This window comes from Eptatretus burgeri, chromosome 16 (genome assembly GCF_056783735.1).
Source record: "Eptatretus burgeri isolate ZD-2024b chromosome 16, Ebu_testis_v1, whole genome shotgun sequence".
Lineage (NCBI taxonomy): Eukaryota > Metazoa > Chordata > Myxini > Myxiniformes > Myxinidae > Eptatretus > Eptatretus burgeri.
In genome coordinates, this window is record NC_140976.1 from 48,938,745 (window position 1) to 48,958,744 (window position 20,000).

Genomic DNA, 20,000 nt, shown 5'->3' on the forward strand with positions numbered 1-20,000 from the left:
AGGAGAGATGGCAGTGGGGTTGTAAACCAGATTGTTTAATAAAGTCTTGGAAAGTGAGAGGATGCCGGAGGAGTGGAGATTAAGTGTACTGGTTCCGATTTTCAAGAATAAGGGTGATGTGCAGAGCTGTGGAAATTCCAGAGGGAGAAAGTTGTTAAGCCACACCATGAAGGTGTGGGGAAGAGTAGTTGAAGCTCGGTTGAGAGGAGAGGTGACGATCTTTGAGCAGCAATATGGGTTTATGCCAGGAAAGAGCACCACTGATGCAATGTTTGCTTTGAGAAAGTTGATGGAGAAGTATAGGGAAGGCCAGAAGGATGTGGATTGTGTGTTTGTGGATTGTGTGTTTGTGGATTTAGAGAAAGCTTATGATAGTGTGCCAAGAGAGGAGTTGTGGCATTGTATGAGGAAGTCGGGAGTGGAGGAGAAGTATGTGAGGATCGTACACGATATGTATGAGGACAGTGTGACAGCGGTGAGGTGTGTGGTAGGAATGACGGACCGGTTTAAGGTAAAAGTGGGATTGCACCAAGGATCGACTCTGAGTCCTTTCCTGTTTGCAATGGTGATGGACAGGTTGACGGACGAGATCAGACTGGAGTCGCCATGGACTATAATGTTCGCGGATGACATCATGATCTGTCGGGAGAGTAGGGAGCAGGCTGAGGCGAGCCTCGAGAGGTGGAGGTACGCACTGGAGAGAAGGAGAATGATAGTCAGTCGGAGAAAGACGGAGTACATGTGCGTAAATGAGAGGGAGGGTGGTGGTATGGTGTGGTTGCAAGGAGTTGAGGTGGGGAAGGTGGATGGGTTTAAATACTTGGGATCAACTGCCAAAGTTACGGAGAGTGTGGGAGAGAAGTGAAAAAGAGAGTGCAGGCAGGATGGAGTGGTTGGAGAAGAGTTGCAGGAGTGATTTGTGACAGAAGGGAAGCTTCAAGAGTGAAGGGGAAAGTATATAAGACGGTAGTGAGACCAGCTATGTTGTATGGTTTGGAGGCGGTGGCACTAACAAAAAGACAGGAAGCGGAGCTGGAGGTGGCAGAGGTAAAGATGCTGCGATTCTCGTTGGGAGTGATGAGGATGGATAGGATAAGAAATGAGTATATTAGAGGGACGGTTTGGAGACAAAGTGAGAGAGGCGAGATTGAGATGGTTTGCACATGTGCACAGGAGGGAAGCGGAGTATATCGGGAGAAGGATGTTGAAGATGGAGCCGCCAGGCAGGAGGAGAAGAGGAAGGCCAAAGAAGAGGTTCATGGATATGGAGAGGGCGGACATGCGGGTGGTTGGAGTGTCAATGGAAGATGTGGAGGATAGAGCGAAATGGAGACGGTTGATCCGCTGTGGCGACCCCTCACGGGAGCGAGCCGAAAGAAGATATGTATATATATATATATATATATATATATATATATATATATATATATATATATATATATATACATATACATTCATATACACGAGGCGTGTTCAAAAAGTGTCCAACCTTAATTTTTCGTGCGTAAACAAATGAAGCTAGGGAGGCGTGGTTTGGTGCACGTATGTAAGGCGATCCTAATCCGTATGCGTGAATATTTTCCCACCTGCAGAAGCTGTCAGTTGCCGACAGACCGACGATGAGTGAGGAAGTGTGCGTGAGCGCCGTCGGATTTTCGTTTTTGACAAAATGACGGAAAAACTTGAACATTACTGCATCAAATTTTGTGTAAAGCTTGGCGATTCCCAAGTGGAAATGATCCGCAAGATTGAACAGGCCTTCCGGAACGAAGCAATGGGCACCACACAGATAAAAGAGTGGTACAGCCGCTTCAAAGATGGTCGCACAACAGTGGAAAGTGAAGCACGTTCTGGTAGGCCCTCAACATCCCGAAATGAGATCGTCATTGACCAAGTGAGGACCCTGCTGACGCAGGATCGTCGAATCACGATCAGATAACTTGCAGACGAGGCGGGCGTCAGCATTCGATCCATTCATTCCATTGTGACTGAGGATTTGGGCTTAAGGAGAATCTCAGCGAAGTTCGTGCCAAAACTGCTAACGATCGAGCAGAAGCAACTCCGTTTGGAGATTGCACAGGGCATGCTGGAGACTGTGAACAGCGATCCCAACTTCTTCAACACAGTGATCACTGGCGATGAGACCACAGTGATCCGTCATTTTGTCAAAAACGAAAATCCCACGGCGCTCACTTGCACTTCCTCACTCATCGGCGGTCTGTCGGCGACTGACAGCTTCTGCAAGCGGGAAAATATTCACGCATACGGATTAGGATCGCCAACATACGTGCACCAAACCACGCCTCCCCAGCTTCATTTGTTTACGCAAGAAAAATTAAGGTTGGATACTTTTTGAACACACCTCGTGTGTATATATATATATATATATATATATATATATATATATATATATATATATATATATATATATATATATATATATATAGATATATATATATATATATATATATATATATATATATATATATATATATATATATATATATATATATAAAATGACCGTTTTTACAGCCATTTTTCCCTGCTGTGCAGGGGTTTTGGCTTTTTCTTGAGGCAATGTTTTTTTATGGCCGGATGCCCTTCCTGACGCCAACCCTGGTCGCCTCTTACGACACACAGGGATATGGTACACCTATTCTAACCGGGGCATACACCGGGACCAGTACACTGGCACTCATTTCGCCGACCTCGGAAGGATGACAGGCTGAGTCAACCCCCTGGTGTTAATTCAGCAGCCAACGGGGCTTGAACTCAGGACCCTTGGATCCCAAGCCGCCACCCTAACCACTAAGCCAACAACAGGCTTATATATGTATATATATATATATATATATATATATATATATATATATATATATATATATATATATATATATATATATGTATCATTCTTTATCAGGACGACTTTTGTGCTGATGATGTAATTAGGGAAGAAATGTAGGATGCAAATTCCTAGGGGGAGGGGGGAGTCTCGCAGAACGCCCCCCCCCCGCCACTATCTGGAAAGGACGTTTTGTGTTATGGATTAAGCTTTTCCCTTGAACCTGAATGATTTTTTTTTTTAAATATAGGGCTCATGCAGAGAAAAATGATATGACATAGTTATAGTAAAACAAAACCTTGCCAGGTTTTTTCAGACGCCCTCTCTGCATCAAAGAGTTAAGCATAAATGCACCTTGCTCTAGGCTGTCTAGGGAGGGGCAATTTTGTTGTGATCAGACAAACCTTCATCGAGTTTTGGTGAAAAATGTTTAAATGTCTTTTCTTGGGTCATGACCTTAAAATTATATCAATGTCACAAAAACTTATGGCAACCCTACATACTTTGTGTTTCCATTATTGAGGCAAATTTTCATTCCAAAAGTCCTTAGACATTGGTAGAAAAAAGGGGAAAAAAACTAAAGGGTGGTTTAATATTTTTAGGGGTGTAAAAACTTCCCCTTTAACCCAGAGGGGTAAGATGTAAATTAAGCTTAAATGCGGCTTCTTCTCGGTTATCTAATGAGGGTAATAATATATTTCTGATTGAAGAAAACTTTCATCGAGTTATGGTTGAAAAATGTTAAAATGTCTACAATTGGGTCATGACCTTAAAATTAAGTCAACAGCAATTTTTTTTTTGTCAACCCCACACACTTTTTATTCCCATTATTGATGCAAAATTTAATTTCAAAAGTCCTCAGACATTGGCAGAAAATATAAGGGTGAAAGACCTAAATGTTGGTTTAATACTCCTCAGGGTGTAAGACCTTGACTTTTAACCCTTAGGAATGTGATTAAATGACATTTAAACGCAGTTTGCCCTTGGCTATGTAATGAGTGAAATTTCATTCCAATCAGACAAACTCTAGATGAGTTATGGTGAAAAATGTTAAGATGTCTATAATTTGGTCATGACATTAAAAATAGGTCAAGGTCAAAAAGTAAGTCAACCCTGCTACTTTATATTCATATTATTGATGCAAATTTCATTCTGAAAGTCACAGCTGGCTCTGAGATCCTGCTCAGAAACTGATAGTTTCTGTGAAGTGTTGAGAGGGCAGTAAGAAAAAAATTAAAATCATAATTTTCTTAATGGCAGTTTAGTACTGCTAAGGAACTAAGAAACTGTGTGGTTCCATTAAAAATTGGGGGCATCAATTTTAGAAACAAACCCGAATAAGCAATAAGAATTCCCCGATGCTGTAGAGGGAAGCTTAACAAGGAACTTTGGTACAGGAGGCCATTTGGACCATCATGCCTACGCTACACCAACACCAGATACTATCACCTATCCACATGGCAGCTACTCCCAAGTCCTGCCAATATTCCTTTACTCCTCCATCTCCAATGCATCTCGGTACCTATCTAATTCCAATTTAAAACATTCTACTGTTTCTACTCCAACTACCTTTCCAAGGAGACCATTCCATACATTAACAGCCACTCCTCATAGCTTAGACTAGCGAGGCCCATAATCTATTTCGTAGCCCTGCTCTGAACTCTCTCTCTCTATCTGGGAGCTATGTACTTCCTCAGACGTGGTGGTCAAAACTGTACCATACACAATATTCTAGATGAGGCCTCACTACATTCCTTTACGTTAACACTACCTCTTTTGATTTCTAATTTATCCCTCTACGGATACAACCTAAAACTCAATTAGTTTTACCTTCATGGCCTGGTACATTCTGCTAGTCCACACACACAGGGTGCAACCATTATTCCATTAAATGTTGTTGGAATTCTTTCCACAGGTAAACAGTAAATCTCAACATGAGACCATAAAGGTGCTCAGATATCACCAAACACATTAAACCATCTCTTATGTCGACAAGCCCATCATATCAAAGATGTCTATCTTTAATAATCCGTGCCACATACGAAATAAGTGAACAACAACAGATGGAAGAGAGCAGCGAGTGGGACATCCCATCGTGAGCCATTGTGAGAAGTATCCATGTGATGAGATGTGAGAGGCATACTTTATGAAAACCGGAAATTTGATGATACGCCATATATCACAGTCGTCGATAAATGTCACATAAACTGAAAGAATTGGATGTATCTGGGCAAGGATTACTGGGACTTAATCATGACCAAACCATGGAAGGACAGAATTACTAGGTGTTAAACATAAACCTGTGGACGACAAGACGTCTGTGCTACATTTCAGAATACTTTTAATACACATGGCTGCAATGCCATTTCTCCTCCAATGGAATGAACCCACACCCATCCATGCCATCAGTCTGCCTGGGTCTTGAGAGATCCAGCCCCTCCACATGCTTGATCAAATTTGTTTCACAGGCTCCATGGAGCGGCCGCTGCCACGGAGGCACAGCGAGCGCATTGAGAAAATGGCCAAGGCTCCTCCCCCACAGCTGCTCTCGTCGTGAATAGGACCGCTGTCCACATCGTGGGCGACAGCACCTGAATGAGAAGGCAGGCGACGGGCCCCACAAATATCCCATGTATGCACGATCTAACAAACCGCTCTTGCTCATGCGGGAAGTCATTAACAGCAAGCGTCACGTAACGTCGCCATGAGCCTGGGCGCCACTCCAAAGGAAATTTCCTGCCAGTGTAAGGAGCACACACAATCTTCTCGTTGCTCGCTATTAGAGAAAGAAATGACACCTGTTGGAGGAACTCGACCATTTACCAATATGAGCAAAATTCGAGCACATTTTGTGTTACCATTCATCACAATACGACTCCGCATGACCCTGCACCACCTCTTTCAGCACACATTTAAAACCAGTTGTGTTGTTTCAATTCAGACCTCGTAGGTGCAGCATTATGGTCGAGTGATGATGACAATGGAGCGACATCCCAGTCATGGTTTGGCTGAACAATCGAGCTGAAGGCAACAGTATTAAGTATTTTGATTCCTAGCTATGCCTGGTGTTGGCTTAATGGTTACGGTGGTGGACTTGGGATCCCAGTGTCCTAAGTTTAAATCCTGCTTGGCTGTTGAATTAATACCAGGTGGGGTTGACTCAGCCTGTCATCCTTCCGAGGTCGGCAAAACGAGTACCAGCTTGCTGGGATGATTAAGCCATTTGAGTGTCCTATGTTGGAGTGGTGACCTGTCCAGGGTTGTGCCCAATAGCCCAGGAGACTGCTTTGGCAGCACTGATGCTTTGTACAGAGTATGGTCCCAGTGGATGGATGGATTCTAAGCTATGGCACACCAAGTTAGTCTCAGGAGAATTACTGCGTCAAAAAACCCCCAAAACAGTTGGCTCACTGATGGTCTTTGGGGCGTACTGATGGTCTTCAGGAATGGTGGTGATCTCTCTGCCCTGTGGTGGTGGTAGTGGTGTAGCCTCCTCTTATTGTCTTCAGGGCAACTTGAATAGCACCAAAACTCCACCAACCATGAAATAAAGATTGCTGGTGGTGGAGACCTTTGTTTCAGTGACATGGCTTCTAAAACAACCACCATTCCAGCTGTGGTGAACGGTAAGGAATCCGAGTACAAAGATCGAAACCAGTTCGGTGCGTAGCGCAGCACACAGACATTGTGCATGACATCAGATGCTCTGAAAAATGGAGCATTAACAGTGGCCTTTTGCAATAACCATTACCCTCTTAATGGCCATGTAAGACCCCTTTGCATATTTTATATTCCAACTGATCCAGTGGAACAAAATGACCTCTCTTATTGAAACATTTTGCATCGTTATACATTTGCTTTCAAAGAATGTCTCCTGTTGGAGATTTCGTTTGCAAAGAAATGTTGAAAATAATTACTTGGACTGTGTTGTAAACGACTATTACAGGTATTTTTTGCTGAATAACCTGTCACATTTATATATATCACGGCCTTTGATTCTATCAAAAGGTTCCCTTGCACTGTTGATTGAATTATATTGAAGATTTATTTGAAAGTCAAAAAACCGTAATCTGGTAATTACTCTTCATTTTACAACGTCAAATGCCTGTTGTACGTGTGCCAAAAGCTCTGCATGAGCTGAACAATGGATGAGTGCAAGTGTACGGAGGTGATGATTGCGAGGATGCAGATGAGGGAGGATTGTGAGGATGCAGGTAAGGGAGGATTGTGAGGATGCAGGTGAGGGAGGATTGTGAGGATGCAGGTGAGGGAGGATTGCGAGGATATGCAGGTGAGGGAGGATTGCGAGGGTGCAGATGAGGGAGGAATGTGAGGGTGCACAGAGGCAGGCATTGCAAAGGAGATGGGGAACGAGATTTGCGGGATTGGCGGAGAAGAGCTGGGACTGTGCGTGGGCATAGGGACAAGGATTGTGAGGTTGTGGAGGACAGGATAGTATTTGTGTAGAGGGTGAGGATTGTGAGGATGCGGTGGAGGAGGAATTGTAAAGGAGTGGAGGAGTGAGCATTGCAAAGGAGCATTGGATCTGGGAAAGGATTGCAAACGTGCAGAGGGGAGAGGATTGTGATGATGCAGTGGGCCAAAGATTGTGAGGTTGCTTAGGGGTGTTGATAGTGGGGGTACAATGGGGTGAGGATTGTGAGGATGCAGAGGTGTAAGACAATGTTTTCCACTTTACTCAAGGAAACCCGATAAAGACAGCAAGACATTTTCCCTCCCTTTCTGTTTTCATTGCTATGCTACAGTAATAAGTCAACCAATATTTATTTTACCTCTGCCAATGAAGGTGGACGGAAGTTCGGTTTTCACCCCTGTTTGCTGTCTATTTGTCTGTCTGTCTGTGAGCACGATATCTCAATAGGCTGTGGACGGATTCAGACAAAACTTGGTAGACAGGTTGGGTGTGTCACAAGGCCGAATCTGTTCGATTTTAGTGAAGTTCCAAATCTGGATCCGGATATGAGAATTTTTTTATTTTTAAAAGTAATTCTTCACCATTGAGAGATGGGGCCAAAACCGGTATGTAGCACGATATTTCAAAAAGTTGTGGATGGAATATGAAAAAACTAGTTGGATGAGTTGGTTTGGTGACAAGAAAAAGCAAATTAAATTTTGGTTCAGGTCCACATCCAGATTCGGGATATCAGTGGATACAAAACGTAAACTGTACAGCCTGGTAGAGGTATGAGCTCCATGGAGTGCCATTCTAGTTACCCTCGCCGAAGAAGAGGGTATTGCGTTTGGATCCATTTGACTGTCTGTCTGTCTGTCTGTCTGTTTTCTTGAAAAAATGAAATTTTCACCATCGGTGTGACTACTCATGCAGAATGTTATATTGGAAATTATGACGTCATAGTTCTCGTGGTGTGGCAGCCACGTTTGAAAACCGGAAAAGCTTTGGACCTCTGTTTCTGAAACCGCACCAAGGAAAAATTGGAAACTTGGCACATGGCAAGTACTTATGGGTCATTTTTTTAGGACATCATAGGAGCCTTCATTATGACATGATAATTGCATATGTAGAACTCTACATGCAATCAGTATGAAAAAAAAATTCAGGGTCATCTCGGGATAAAATGGTCCACAATAAAAATTTTGATGATGTCATCGGTCAGGTGATTCAGCAGCCATATTGTTGGTTTTTTTTTAAACCTTCAAAAATCTTCTTCACTGAAACAGGCTGAACCAGTCATCAGTAGCAACATATATAAAGTGGCAGTTCTAATTTTGTCACATTAATTACGTCACACACCAGTACACAAAAGCCACACAAAACACACCACAGAAAACTAACAACACAAACAACACGCAAAACAAGTCCTGGCGTGGTTATGCGATCTATGATTGCTTTTTCTTGTTTGTTTTGTTTGTTTGTTTGTTTGTCCACACAGAATTTTAGTGCTTTTCTCTGCAACTGCTAGTTGGATTGAGACAAAATTTTCACTGAAGGTGCGACGACTCATGTCGAATGCTCGAGTGATTATTATGACGTCATAGTCCCCTGTTTGGAGAGTTATGATGGTAGCAAGGCAGGGGACTTTTACTCAGAGAGTAGTTAATGGATGGAATGGCCTCTCTGGAAAGGTAGTGGCAGCAGAAAAAGTAGATAAGTTTAAATTGGAATTGGATAGGTACCTGGAAGTTCTGGAGATAGAGGTGTATGGGGATGTTGATCGGACATTGATGTGTGATTGTGTATATGTGTACGGAGTGCTGTTGGTGGGGGTCTTGTCAAGGGGGGTTGTGTGGTTGATGTTGTGTGTGTTTTAAGCAAGCCCATGCCCCCTCCGCTGAGGGGAAGAAAAAAAAAAATACAAAAACTACAACTACAAAAAATATATATATTTATTTCATTAATTAAAAAGTTTTTTTTGGCATTTTCTTCCTTGGATCTTGTGTGGATGGATGAGTGTGGTGTTTGTGCAGGCATGATGGGCTGAATGGCCTCCACCTGTGTTGGATTTCCTTGTTTCCTTGTTAGGTCACGTGGTGTAACAGCCATGTTGGAAAAATGGGAAAAAAATTGGAAGTCTTATTCAAGAAAACAGCACAAAGGAAAAACAATGACACTTGGTAGACTGCAAGTACTCCCTCATGCTGAATAAGCGTGATTTTCTTTTGATGACGTCATAGGTGCCTTCGTTATGACGTCAAGATGTTCAGCATGAAATTTTTTGAGTGTCATCGAGGGATAAAATGGTCCAGATCAAAAATATGTGATGACATCATCGGTCATGTGATTCGGCAGCCATATTGTTTATATTTTTTTTCAACCTTCAAAAACTTTCTTCTTTGAAGTGGCTGAACAGATCAACGCGAAACTTTACAGGGATGACCACCTATCCATAAGGAACAAAAGAATCACACAGATGATGTCATAGGTCACAAGTTTTGACAGCCATATTGGATTTACCCTAAAACCTATAAAAAAAATCTCCAGAACGGCTTGACAGATTGAGGGGAAGCATCACACAAATGTTCCCCAAGTCATGGGTATACAAGTTTGTAAATGTCACATGGTTTGACAGCCGCATTGGATTGAAGAAACAATATTAAATAATGTTTTCTCTGGAACCGCTTCATTAATCTAAGTAAAACTTCAAACTTATAATCTAGTCGGGATAGGGAATATAGTTTTTAAATTAAAACTTGATCGGACATATGGTCTGGCAGCCAGAATTATTTAATTATTTGATATGGGTTCTTTTTGTTTTATTTAATTTTATTGTTTGTTTTTAATAAGGCTCACTTGGCTGTGTCTGGGTGGGTTTGATGGTACAGGAGTAGCAGCTGAAATGTGAATCTTATCCAGATTCCTCCTGATGACTTAATCTTCGCTTTTTGCTCGTTTGGGTTCCTTCTGATTACTACAATGCAGGACTGTACCGATTTGGTCTTCCATTTGATTTAAATTGAATTTATTTTAATTCCAATCTGAATTCAGTTGAATAAAAATGAAAAAAATTCATGGGTCAGGGTCAGGTGTCCGATGAAAGCAGGGTTGCATCAAAGCAGGAAGTCTTGGTACCTGGTCATCACAGCCAGCAGTTATAAAGTAGCAGATCTAATTATGTCTCTTATTAATTAAGAACACGCCAGTACACAAACGCCACACAAAACTACACAAACACCACAAAAAAAGAAGTCCTGGTGATGGTCTGTGATCACTGATTGCTCTTTTTCTTATTTTACTGTGTGATGCAATATTCCTGAGGTCAGTCAATTTGTGTTTCACCAAAGTAAGCGAACACGTGCCACACACCCGAAGTAACACCAATTCCATATCGTGCGAATCAAATTATCCAACATTTTGCCGCGATGTCGATTACGCAAATCATTTTCATGCAACAAATCCCCGAATATAATGGGTTCTCATATTTCTACAGCATTAGCATCACAATCCACACAAATCATTTGAACAACAGAGAAACCATTAGCAACATACTCAAACCCCCCAACCATCCACCCCCAAAACCTGCCATTCCCCATTATGAAGTGCTCCTTTTGAAATATCTGTTGTCCAAGATGGACTTTTACACAATTGCTCAACAAACATCAACAATCATCCGGCAGTGCAAAATTTCTCATTATCATGCATTATGAATGTTTACTCAGTGTGATAACTCACCGGATCCTGTATGCAATAACATATGTGTAGAGACAGGCAAATGAAAATGCAGGCAAAGGTCGAGTGGCGTATGATCGTGCTGATCACAATAAGAAGCTCCGACGTGCGTGTTAAATAATGTATGCAAAAACCTGTATCAGCACCGAGTTATTGTCAGCATAGAGTTTAACAAGGAGAACCAAAGAAGAAAAACTTTTTTTCTCTCTCTCACAACAACATTAGGACTACAAATCTGGTTGTATTGGGAAAACACCTCACTTGCAAACAACAACAACAAAAACAACACAAACAAAAGCAAAAATCTCACAGAATACAAGTGTTGGCCATCATGTCATTATCAACTGAAACTTGTTGTTAACCTTTTTGGGGCAGTCCATTTTTGCTCAATACCTTGTTTTGTTATTTTCCTTTATAACTGGTTCACGGGCTAATAGGATGGCCAAGAGGTATGACCACTCGCCTCTAAGCCGTCCAGCCTGTGTTTGAATACCGACCCACTTATAAACTGCAATTCCAGTGTTGCACAGGCAGGGTGATTCATAAATGTGTGACGTCCCTCGGATAGATGTTAAACGGATAGTCGGTGGACGTTAAAGATCCCATGGTGTCCTGCGCAAAGAGTGGACATGCTATCGCCGGCACCCTGAACAAATTCCAAAATTCCAGCCCTGACTACTGCTGGAAAGGCAAAGGCAAACCACCCAGCATATAATCCTTGCTGATAAACTGCTTTGGCAGCACTGACACTCTCTAACATAGTACCTCATAATCAGAACAACTAGTTCATTACCTGTAAAAAACCGTCACGCTATTGAAAAGAAGAAACTCACTGGAAAGCAAGAAAGCTTTTACCATTCCAATTCTCCGGGCCAACAAGACTACATTATGTTAACAAATGGACACAGGTTGCACTTTCGTTCAACCTTTGGGCATCAAAATCATGCAACACGTGAACAAGGAAGCCGATTGGGGCCTATGGGGTCGTAACCATTCATTTGATGGATGTTTCTGAGCAATGAAGACTCTTAAAAGATTAATTTAAGGAGTTTTTACACTCTCGTGACAAGTAATGGATAAAAGAAAGATCGTGCTGGCATGCAGGAGTCATGAGTATATTGACCGTATATTGGCCATATTTTGGCCTTATATTGGCCATATATTGGCCGTATTTTGGCCGTATTTTGGTCGTATTTTGGCCATACTTTGCTGCTGCCCAAAACATGAGCACAGAATACGACCAAACATGGCTGCCAGAGCAAAAAAAAAGGTTCCAAGCAAAGTGTTGTCATGACGGTACATAACCATGATGATGTCTGGGCATTAACAAAATCGAAAATTGTCTTCCACATTGTGAACTCAAACTGTTAAAGCATCTAGGCCTCTCACGCAAGTTTTCTTTCCCAAATACCAAATCAGACTATCAGTGGATTACGTTGCAGGACCGAAACAGAGGTGGACTTGCTGAAGGACATTAACACAAAACACTCGTCATATCTTCCCTTCCCTTACCTTGTACAAGTCAATGGCATGAAGATAAGACGGTGTTACAAAGGTAAATAAAAGGCACAATGGTGTGCAAAGCTTGAAATTATGCCTTTTTGTTGATTATTAAATATAAACAACCTTTCAGAAACATTAAGGTCAAAGTTACCATGGCGGATGGTGTACAAGCATGCCGTGTGCTTGTATACCTCGAATTACCTCTCCAAATTGATAAAATGAGACACACCAGGATCCAAAGGGAGACGTTCAAAAGTTTCTTGCACGTGAAGTGAGGCATGGGTCAGCCATTGATATGAAGTCGAGAAATAATTTTAAAAGTTAATGTGTTCGTTAAATAATTGGTGCAAGATGCGTTTCCAGAAAAAAATAACTTTTAAATATTTCATCGCATGCTAAACACTGATGTAATAGCACGTGTCCCACCCTCCCTCGAGGGATTTTGAAAACTTGGCGCCCCTGCTCTCACGACATGTTCATATTGTCCCAGCCAAGAGCTACACAATGGTAGGGTCGTAGTAACTCTACTTTAACTACAGTTAACTGAAGTAATGCTTAACGAACTGTAGTAATCTAAACTCACTGTGGTTCCATTGTGGTGTACATTTTTTTGCAGTTACTGTAATAGTTGACTACAGGAAGAATACATTAATGAACTGCAGTGTATATATGTATGTGTGTGTATGTGTATGTGTATATATATATATATATATATATATATATATATATATATATATATATATATATATATATATATATATATATATATATATATATATATATATATATATATATATATATATATATCGACTTGTGGGTTTGTTTGTTTGTGGTTTAACTTGTATGCACTCCTAAACGGCTGACAGAATAAATAGAAAATTGGTGGTTGTACTGGGGTTGTGCCAGGGAAGGTTTTAGACAGTAAAAATAAATAAATACTGTTGCGAGGAGAGGAAAACAGCATTGATACCATTGTGAGGTGAAGCAAAACTATGGTGCAAATGTAGTTAACTAAAGTATAACTACAATGGTACTGTAGTGATCTGTAGTTTTTGTATCGTGAAGTGAAATGTGTTTCCATTTTACAGAGTTCGGTATTGAACATGTAAAACACAATGTGTTTGGCATTGGTTTGTGTGATGTCTGACCCCCTTCAAAAATACGATTTAAGAAGGGTTTTAAAGGCCAATCTTTTAACATGCACTGTGTGTTCACCACGGTCTATTTTGTCAGGATAAAAAGAAAACTCAAAAAACATTTTCAATTGAAGACTAATTATGTCTCTTCTTTTGGAAATGTAGATGGTGACTTGCAATCGGGCCTCAATGGCAGTGTACAGAAGCGTAAAAAAAAAGAAAACAATAAATACAAGGTGCAGGGAGGTGAAATTCGCTGCACGTGATGTGCAATGCACGTCGAGTAAAACGAGTATTCATTTACATACTACAATGTCGAATAAATAAAGAACATATAAGCACACCTGAGCTCGGCCGAGGCTTCAGGCTTTGGCACGCTCAGAAGACTGTACCCTCAAAATGAATGGTCCCAGAAGATGAAGAAAATAGGGTTACATTTGCACATGTAGTGTTTTAAAATCATGCTTTTCCTTGCTACAAAACATCATATCTTCCAGTGTCTGAATATTTCAAGTAAAATAATTCATTTCTTTCCCTTTTTCTTTCCCTTAGCATTTCTTTCCCTTAGCAGTACACATCACATACAGCGAATTTCACCTCCCTGCACCTTATATTTATTGTTTGTTTGTTTTAAACGCTTCTCTACACCGCCATTTAGGCCCGGTTCAATTGCATTTCTTTCCCAATTTATCAGTGCTGGAACCAGTGGAATACAATTGTACTGCAGTACAACTGTAGTAAAGTATTTATGGTTACTATAGTACAACTCCAAGATGTACCACAGTAATACTATCATATTTAAGCTGTCATACTGTACATATGTTATAATGATGACTAATACTATTGGAATGCTCTTGCCTGGGATATGTACTCCCAGGACACCACTTCGTCCAGCCTTTGATAATTCGCTGGATAAATGGGTCATTTTCCCTTGCTCCTCAACAATGAATCAGGTGCAGATAGGGACTCATTCCATGTAAGAAAAACCTCAATTTAACCGTAATCCAAACGTATTCTTTGCAACTGAACTCATCGGGCAAACTTATCAAACTATGGCTGTCATTTCCCATCATGGAAAGTTTGAAACTTTTCATCAAGAAGAACACTGTATAGATTTATAAATGTGTAAGGACTTCAAGAAAAGGGGAATAATAAGGATCATATCAGTGCCTTGATAAAAGGTTTAAATGTAGAAGAATGGGAATGGGACAACAAAAGGGGGAATCCGAGGGATGCAAATGTTCACACAGTTGGGAGCTGCTGGGAGCTGGGGACAGATACCTGGTTACGTATGTCCCGCTGAGACTCATTTGGGAAGAGGCGCCATGGAGTCCCGTGTCCAGCATGACGAGTAGACTGCGCCATCCTTGAGGGGCTGTGTGTGACGAGATGATGAATTCCAGAATATCAGGGCGATTTGGTAATGACCTGAGAAAGGATTGATGTCAGGTTGGGATGAAGACGTAAATTCTGCTTTGAGTTAGATGGAATGTGTGGTGAAAGTAAATGAATGGATTGTTGTTCAAATTGGGTAAGGAAGGGGTTGGAGGAAGAAGAGGAGTGGGTGGGGAAGGGAGGAAAGAGGCGACGGTTCTCGTGGCGAGGTTAGGAAGCCGAAGGGAATGGGAGTTTATGGCATGTTTAGTTAAACTGAGTGAAAAGAGGAAGCACCCAGTAAGCCGATGTTCAAATCAAAAACACTTCTGCAATGTTACAGCCATGTAAGTGATTAGATGAAATGTATGATCACTTCTCAAAATTTGCATATCATATTTGGGGCAATATATAGGTATATGTATATATATGTGTATTGACGTAAATATGTATATATGTGTATATATGTAGAATATGTGTATATATGTATATATGTGTATATATGTAGAATATGTGTATATATGTATATATGTGTATATATGTAAATATGTATATGTATATATGTGTATATATGTATATATGTGTATATATGTATATCTGTGTATATATATGTCATATGTATATGCGTGAATATGTATATATGTAAATATGTGTACATATGTATATATGTAATATGTGTATATATTTATATATGTATGAATGTGTATATGTATATATGTGTACATATGTATATATATATATATATATATATATATATATATATATGTATACATGTATGTTGTGTTGTTCGTCTTTCGGTTGCTCCCGTTAGGGGTTGCAACAGCGGATCATCCGTAATGATCCGCATGCTGATTTGGCATAGGTTTTACGCCGGATGCCCTTCCTGACGCAACCCTGGTCGCCTCTTCCGACACAGGGATAAGGATTGAGTTTCGCCATGATTCCGGGCTGCCCGACACCTTTTCATAGCGCGGCCCAGTGCAGAGTCCCCGTCCTCAAGCGATCCTCCAACCCAAGCCTCCGAGTTGCTGTATATATATATATATATATATATATATATATATATATATATATATATATATATATATATATATATATATATATATACAGTCATGCGCCGCTTAACGACGTTCCGGGCAACGACGGATCGCACAGACGACGGATCTGCCAGCTCTGAAAAAAAAAAAAAAAAGTAACTGAAAAATTCCAATCGCCGAGTGATGTGAACTTGTATAATAATATCACATACAATTATGTACACTGTATAGTACATAATACCTCATAATGATAATAAACGACAGTGTGGCCCTGTTATAATGCAATCATTGAGGTCCATAAAATGTCATCGTGAAAAAAACAGGGTCGTGCTAATCGTGATTCAAGGAAATCGGCTTTCAAACTGAACCAATGTTTGCACGTTTACCTTCGAGCAAGTAAATTACCTTTGCATTGAAGAATTCCGCGAATAAATCGTTGTTCTTAGTCGACATTAAAACACAAATTTATTTTTAGTGAAGCTTTTTATGTTGTTGAAACAATCGCACTGTTCCGAAAATATATATCACAATGGACAGGTGCTCGTTTCTTCATTTGTAAATTATAACATCGATGCAATGATTACGTATTTATAAAATGCAAATTATTCACCTTTCTATAATCGATGCGAGAGGAGATTGTAAGCTGCTGCTAACAATACCGATGGCTGTCATGAACAGCACAAAGGTAAATCTCACGTGTCTTCTGTCTCTTGGATGTGTGTTACAATTGCCGACAGTATTCAGTACAGTAACATGCTGTACAGGTTTGTATCCGAGGAGCAATAGGCTATACCATATAGCCAAGGTGTGTGTAGTTTTGTGTAAGTACGGTGATCGAAAACAAAAACGAAAAAAAAAATGATGTTCGCACAACGACGATGTCGCTTAACGACGCGTTTCTCAGAACGTAACCCCGTCGTAAAGTTGCGCATGACGTGTGTGTGTGTGTGTATATATATATATATATATATATATATATATATATATATATATATATATATATATATATATATATATATATATATATATATATATATATATATATATATATATATTGTTGCGAATTCACCCCCGCCGGCGTGCGATCGGCTACGTGACTCGAATTGCGGCACGTCGCCCACCGGACGGACAATTCTGTCGTGACCCTCTCGGACTAACGCCGGGAGCAATCACGGGTGGGCCTTTCGGCCTCACCACGATTGTGCCAATCGGCCACCTGCTTGGGATAGGGTTGTTCGCCAAACTCGACCTACCTAAGTACCCACGCGGATGGTAAACCGGGTGATCGCACCTCGCCGCAGGTTGACTCCGGACACGGGCCGCTTAAGCGGTCCGTTCCGTGCTATCGGGATAACCGAGCAGTGTTATCGTCGCCCTCGACGGTTCCGATTAATTATCGGGCGTATTAAGCCCACGACGAACCCGTTACGTGAAGCAAGATGGAGATTCAACAAAGGGAAGGACGCAGCGAAGCGGGGAACAAGTTCACACAAGCACTTTATTCACACAGACATAGAGCACACATATACAGCCAACAGAATCAGAAATGCACATAAAGCAATTTAAAACAACAACAACAATGCAGAGCTATGACCGAATACGCGAACACACGGCAACACTTAAAACAATACTACTTGACGGACGGCGCCACCCACAGACATTTACACCAAACCCCAAAAGAAAATGGAAGTGCGACTTCCCTGATCGCGTCAAGTCCTCCTTTTGCGACCACAACTCCGAGCCCCTCTGGCGTGGTCCGCGAGCTTGTGCCGCGTGTCGCTCGCGTGGTCCGCTCAACGGTACGGACGGGGTTTTGGGGAAACGGACGGGGTTTTGGGGAAACGGACGGGGTTTGTTCGGCGCTGTTTTCCGCGCTCGCGCACGGATCAAAGAAGCAAGGCAGGAACAACAAGCTCGCGACTCGAACCAGAAGACGACCATGAACCAGAAGACCAACATGAAGACCAACCCTCGACCAACCACACCTCAAGGTCCGTCCTGTCCACCTTTCGTAGCACGGGGCTCCGCCCTTCGCTCCGCCCCGTTTTCGGCCCCGCCTCCCTTCGAGCTTCTTGGAGAAGCCTCTCGAAGGGGGGGGGGTGACCTCTCGCTCCCCCTCCACCCCGCGCCGTGCGGGGGCCGGGGCCGTCAGTCTTGGCTCAGAGCCAGGGAATTATTCCCCCAAAATCAGACCCCTCCTTTACATGACCTTTGATCCCTGCTCGGATCGCACTTCCCCCACACTGAGCGCGGAGAATTTCGACAGGAGAAACAGGCGGGAAAACCCCCGAGATTCGTTGTTGGTTTTTGCTTGTTCCCAGAGATCGTAACTGCACAGGGCCTACTGAATGGCGAGTGGTGAAGATGTGGTAGCGTAGATGGTGGAGGTGGCGTGGTTGTAGTGTGGTTGGCGCTGTGGTGGGGATGGCGTGGTTGTTGAGATGCTGCTTGTTTGAAATAAAAGATAGAACAGAAAAACGCCTAACTCAAAGCGTCGCAGCCCGAATGAATCACATAAATTCCCTCTATACAACGGGTTTGGGCTAACTACACATGTACTTACAGAGATATCTCACCTACGGGACCTGAAAGGTGGTTTGCGAATTTCCACAACCGTAACACTATATATATATATATATATATATATATATATATATATATATATATATATATATATATATATATATATATATATATATATATAAATTCAGCAAACCACCATTCAGGTGCCATAGGTGAGATAACTCTAAGTACATGTGTAGTTAGCCCCAAACCCGTTGTTCAGAGGGATAATGTGATTCATTCGGGCTGTCTTGGGCTCGTTCAAGCGATACGCACCGAGCCGCGAGTGCAAATAGCGGCCTTTCCGAGGGAAAATTCGGATCAAGAATGCTACACGCCGACTTCTGATCCGTCCAATCAGCAAACGCGGAGCGGCTTGGCCCCGCCTCCAGGCAGGTCAATGTGAAATCAAAATATGCAAATTCTAGGATCAGGAGAGGTTCACGCCCACTTTTCCTCCGTCCAATGGGTGAGCGTGGTTCCGCCCCCGAGCTCATCCTGATCGGGAAATTTGCATATTGGTTCTCCTGCCAGCCTATAAAACGCCGAGCGCAAGGCGAATCGTGGCAGAGAGTTTTGGCAGAGTCAGTTTTGAAAGCAGAGAGTTTGGGGCGGAGAGTGAGAGTTTTGGGAAGAGTCATCGGGCGGAGTGCGGCAGAGTGGAGTCGGGAGGCGAAGGCGTCGAGTTGGGTTCTGCAGTCGGCTGAGGAGAGTTGTGGGAAGAGGCCAAGGAGCTCGGGTCCGAGGCGAGAAGGACGGCGGTCGGTGACGAGGTCGCGGCGGGAGATCGCTCGTCGCGGGACGCAAGCCAGCCAGCCATTCTCCCTCCCCCAGAGCATCAACAATTCCCCCTTTTCCCCCGCGCTGAGATAGTGCAACAAAGGGGGCCCCGTTCCCACCCCACTCCAAACGTCGTGCCAATGAAACCCGCGAAGGAGCACGGAGTCGGGGCACAGCCACGCGGCCACGTCTGCGGCTCGTCCGCCACGAGGACGCGGGTAGGACCCACCCAGTCTCGCGGACCTGGCCACTCCTTCAGGTCCCGCACACATATTGGCCTACAGGTCCGTCTGCCCCCTTGTCTTAGAGGGTGGCTTCTTTCCTTTGCTTTTGAGTAAATGTGTGTGGCGCCGTGTCTTGTAAAGTAGAACTGTGTAAGTGTTGCCGTGTGTGCGCGTATTCGGTTGTAACTCTGCATCGTTGTTTCTTTTGTTTTCCTGATATAGGTGCATTCTGACTGTTTGGCTGTATATGTGTGCTTTCCGTGTGTCATGTAATAAATGTGCATTGTGTGAACTGTTTTCCCATTTCGCTTCGTCTTTTCTTGATTGACCCTCCATCCTGCTTCACGTAAAGGGTTCGTAGTGGGCTTAAAATGCCCGATAATTAATCGGAACCGT

General features: G+C 42.4%; 1 protein-coding gene across 4 annotated transcripts in view; it reads right to left on the reverse strand.

Moving 5' to 3' along the window:
- Positions 1-20,000, reverse strand: part of HIP1 (huntingtin interacting protein 1) — a 438,658-nt gene that overhangs the window by 366,883 nt on the left and 51,775 nt on the right. For all 4 annotated transcript variants that reach the window (XM_085858611.1, XM_085858616.1, XM_085858610.1 and 1 more), the window contains exon 2: positions 14,909-15,055. In XM_085858611.1, the coding sequence (XP_085714737.1) occupies positions 14,909-14,992 (84 nt within the window). In that variant the 5' untranslated portion in view covers positions 14,993-15,055. The remainder of the gene's footprint in view (positions 1-14,908; positions 15,056-20,000) is intronic.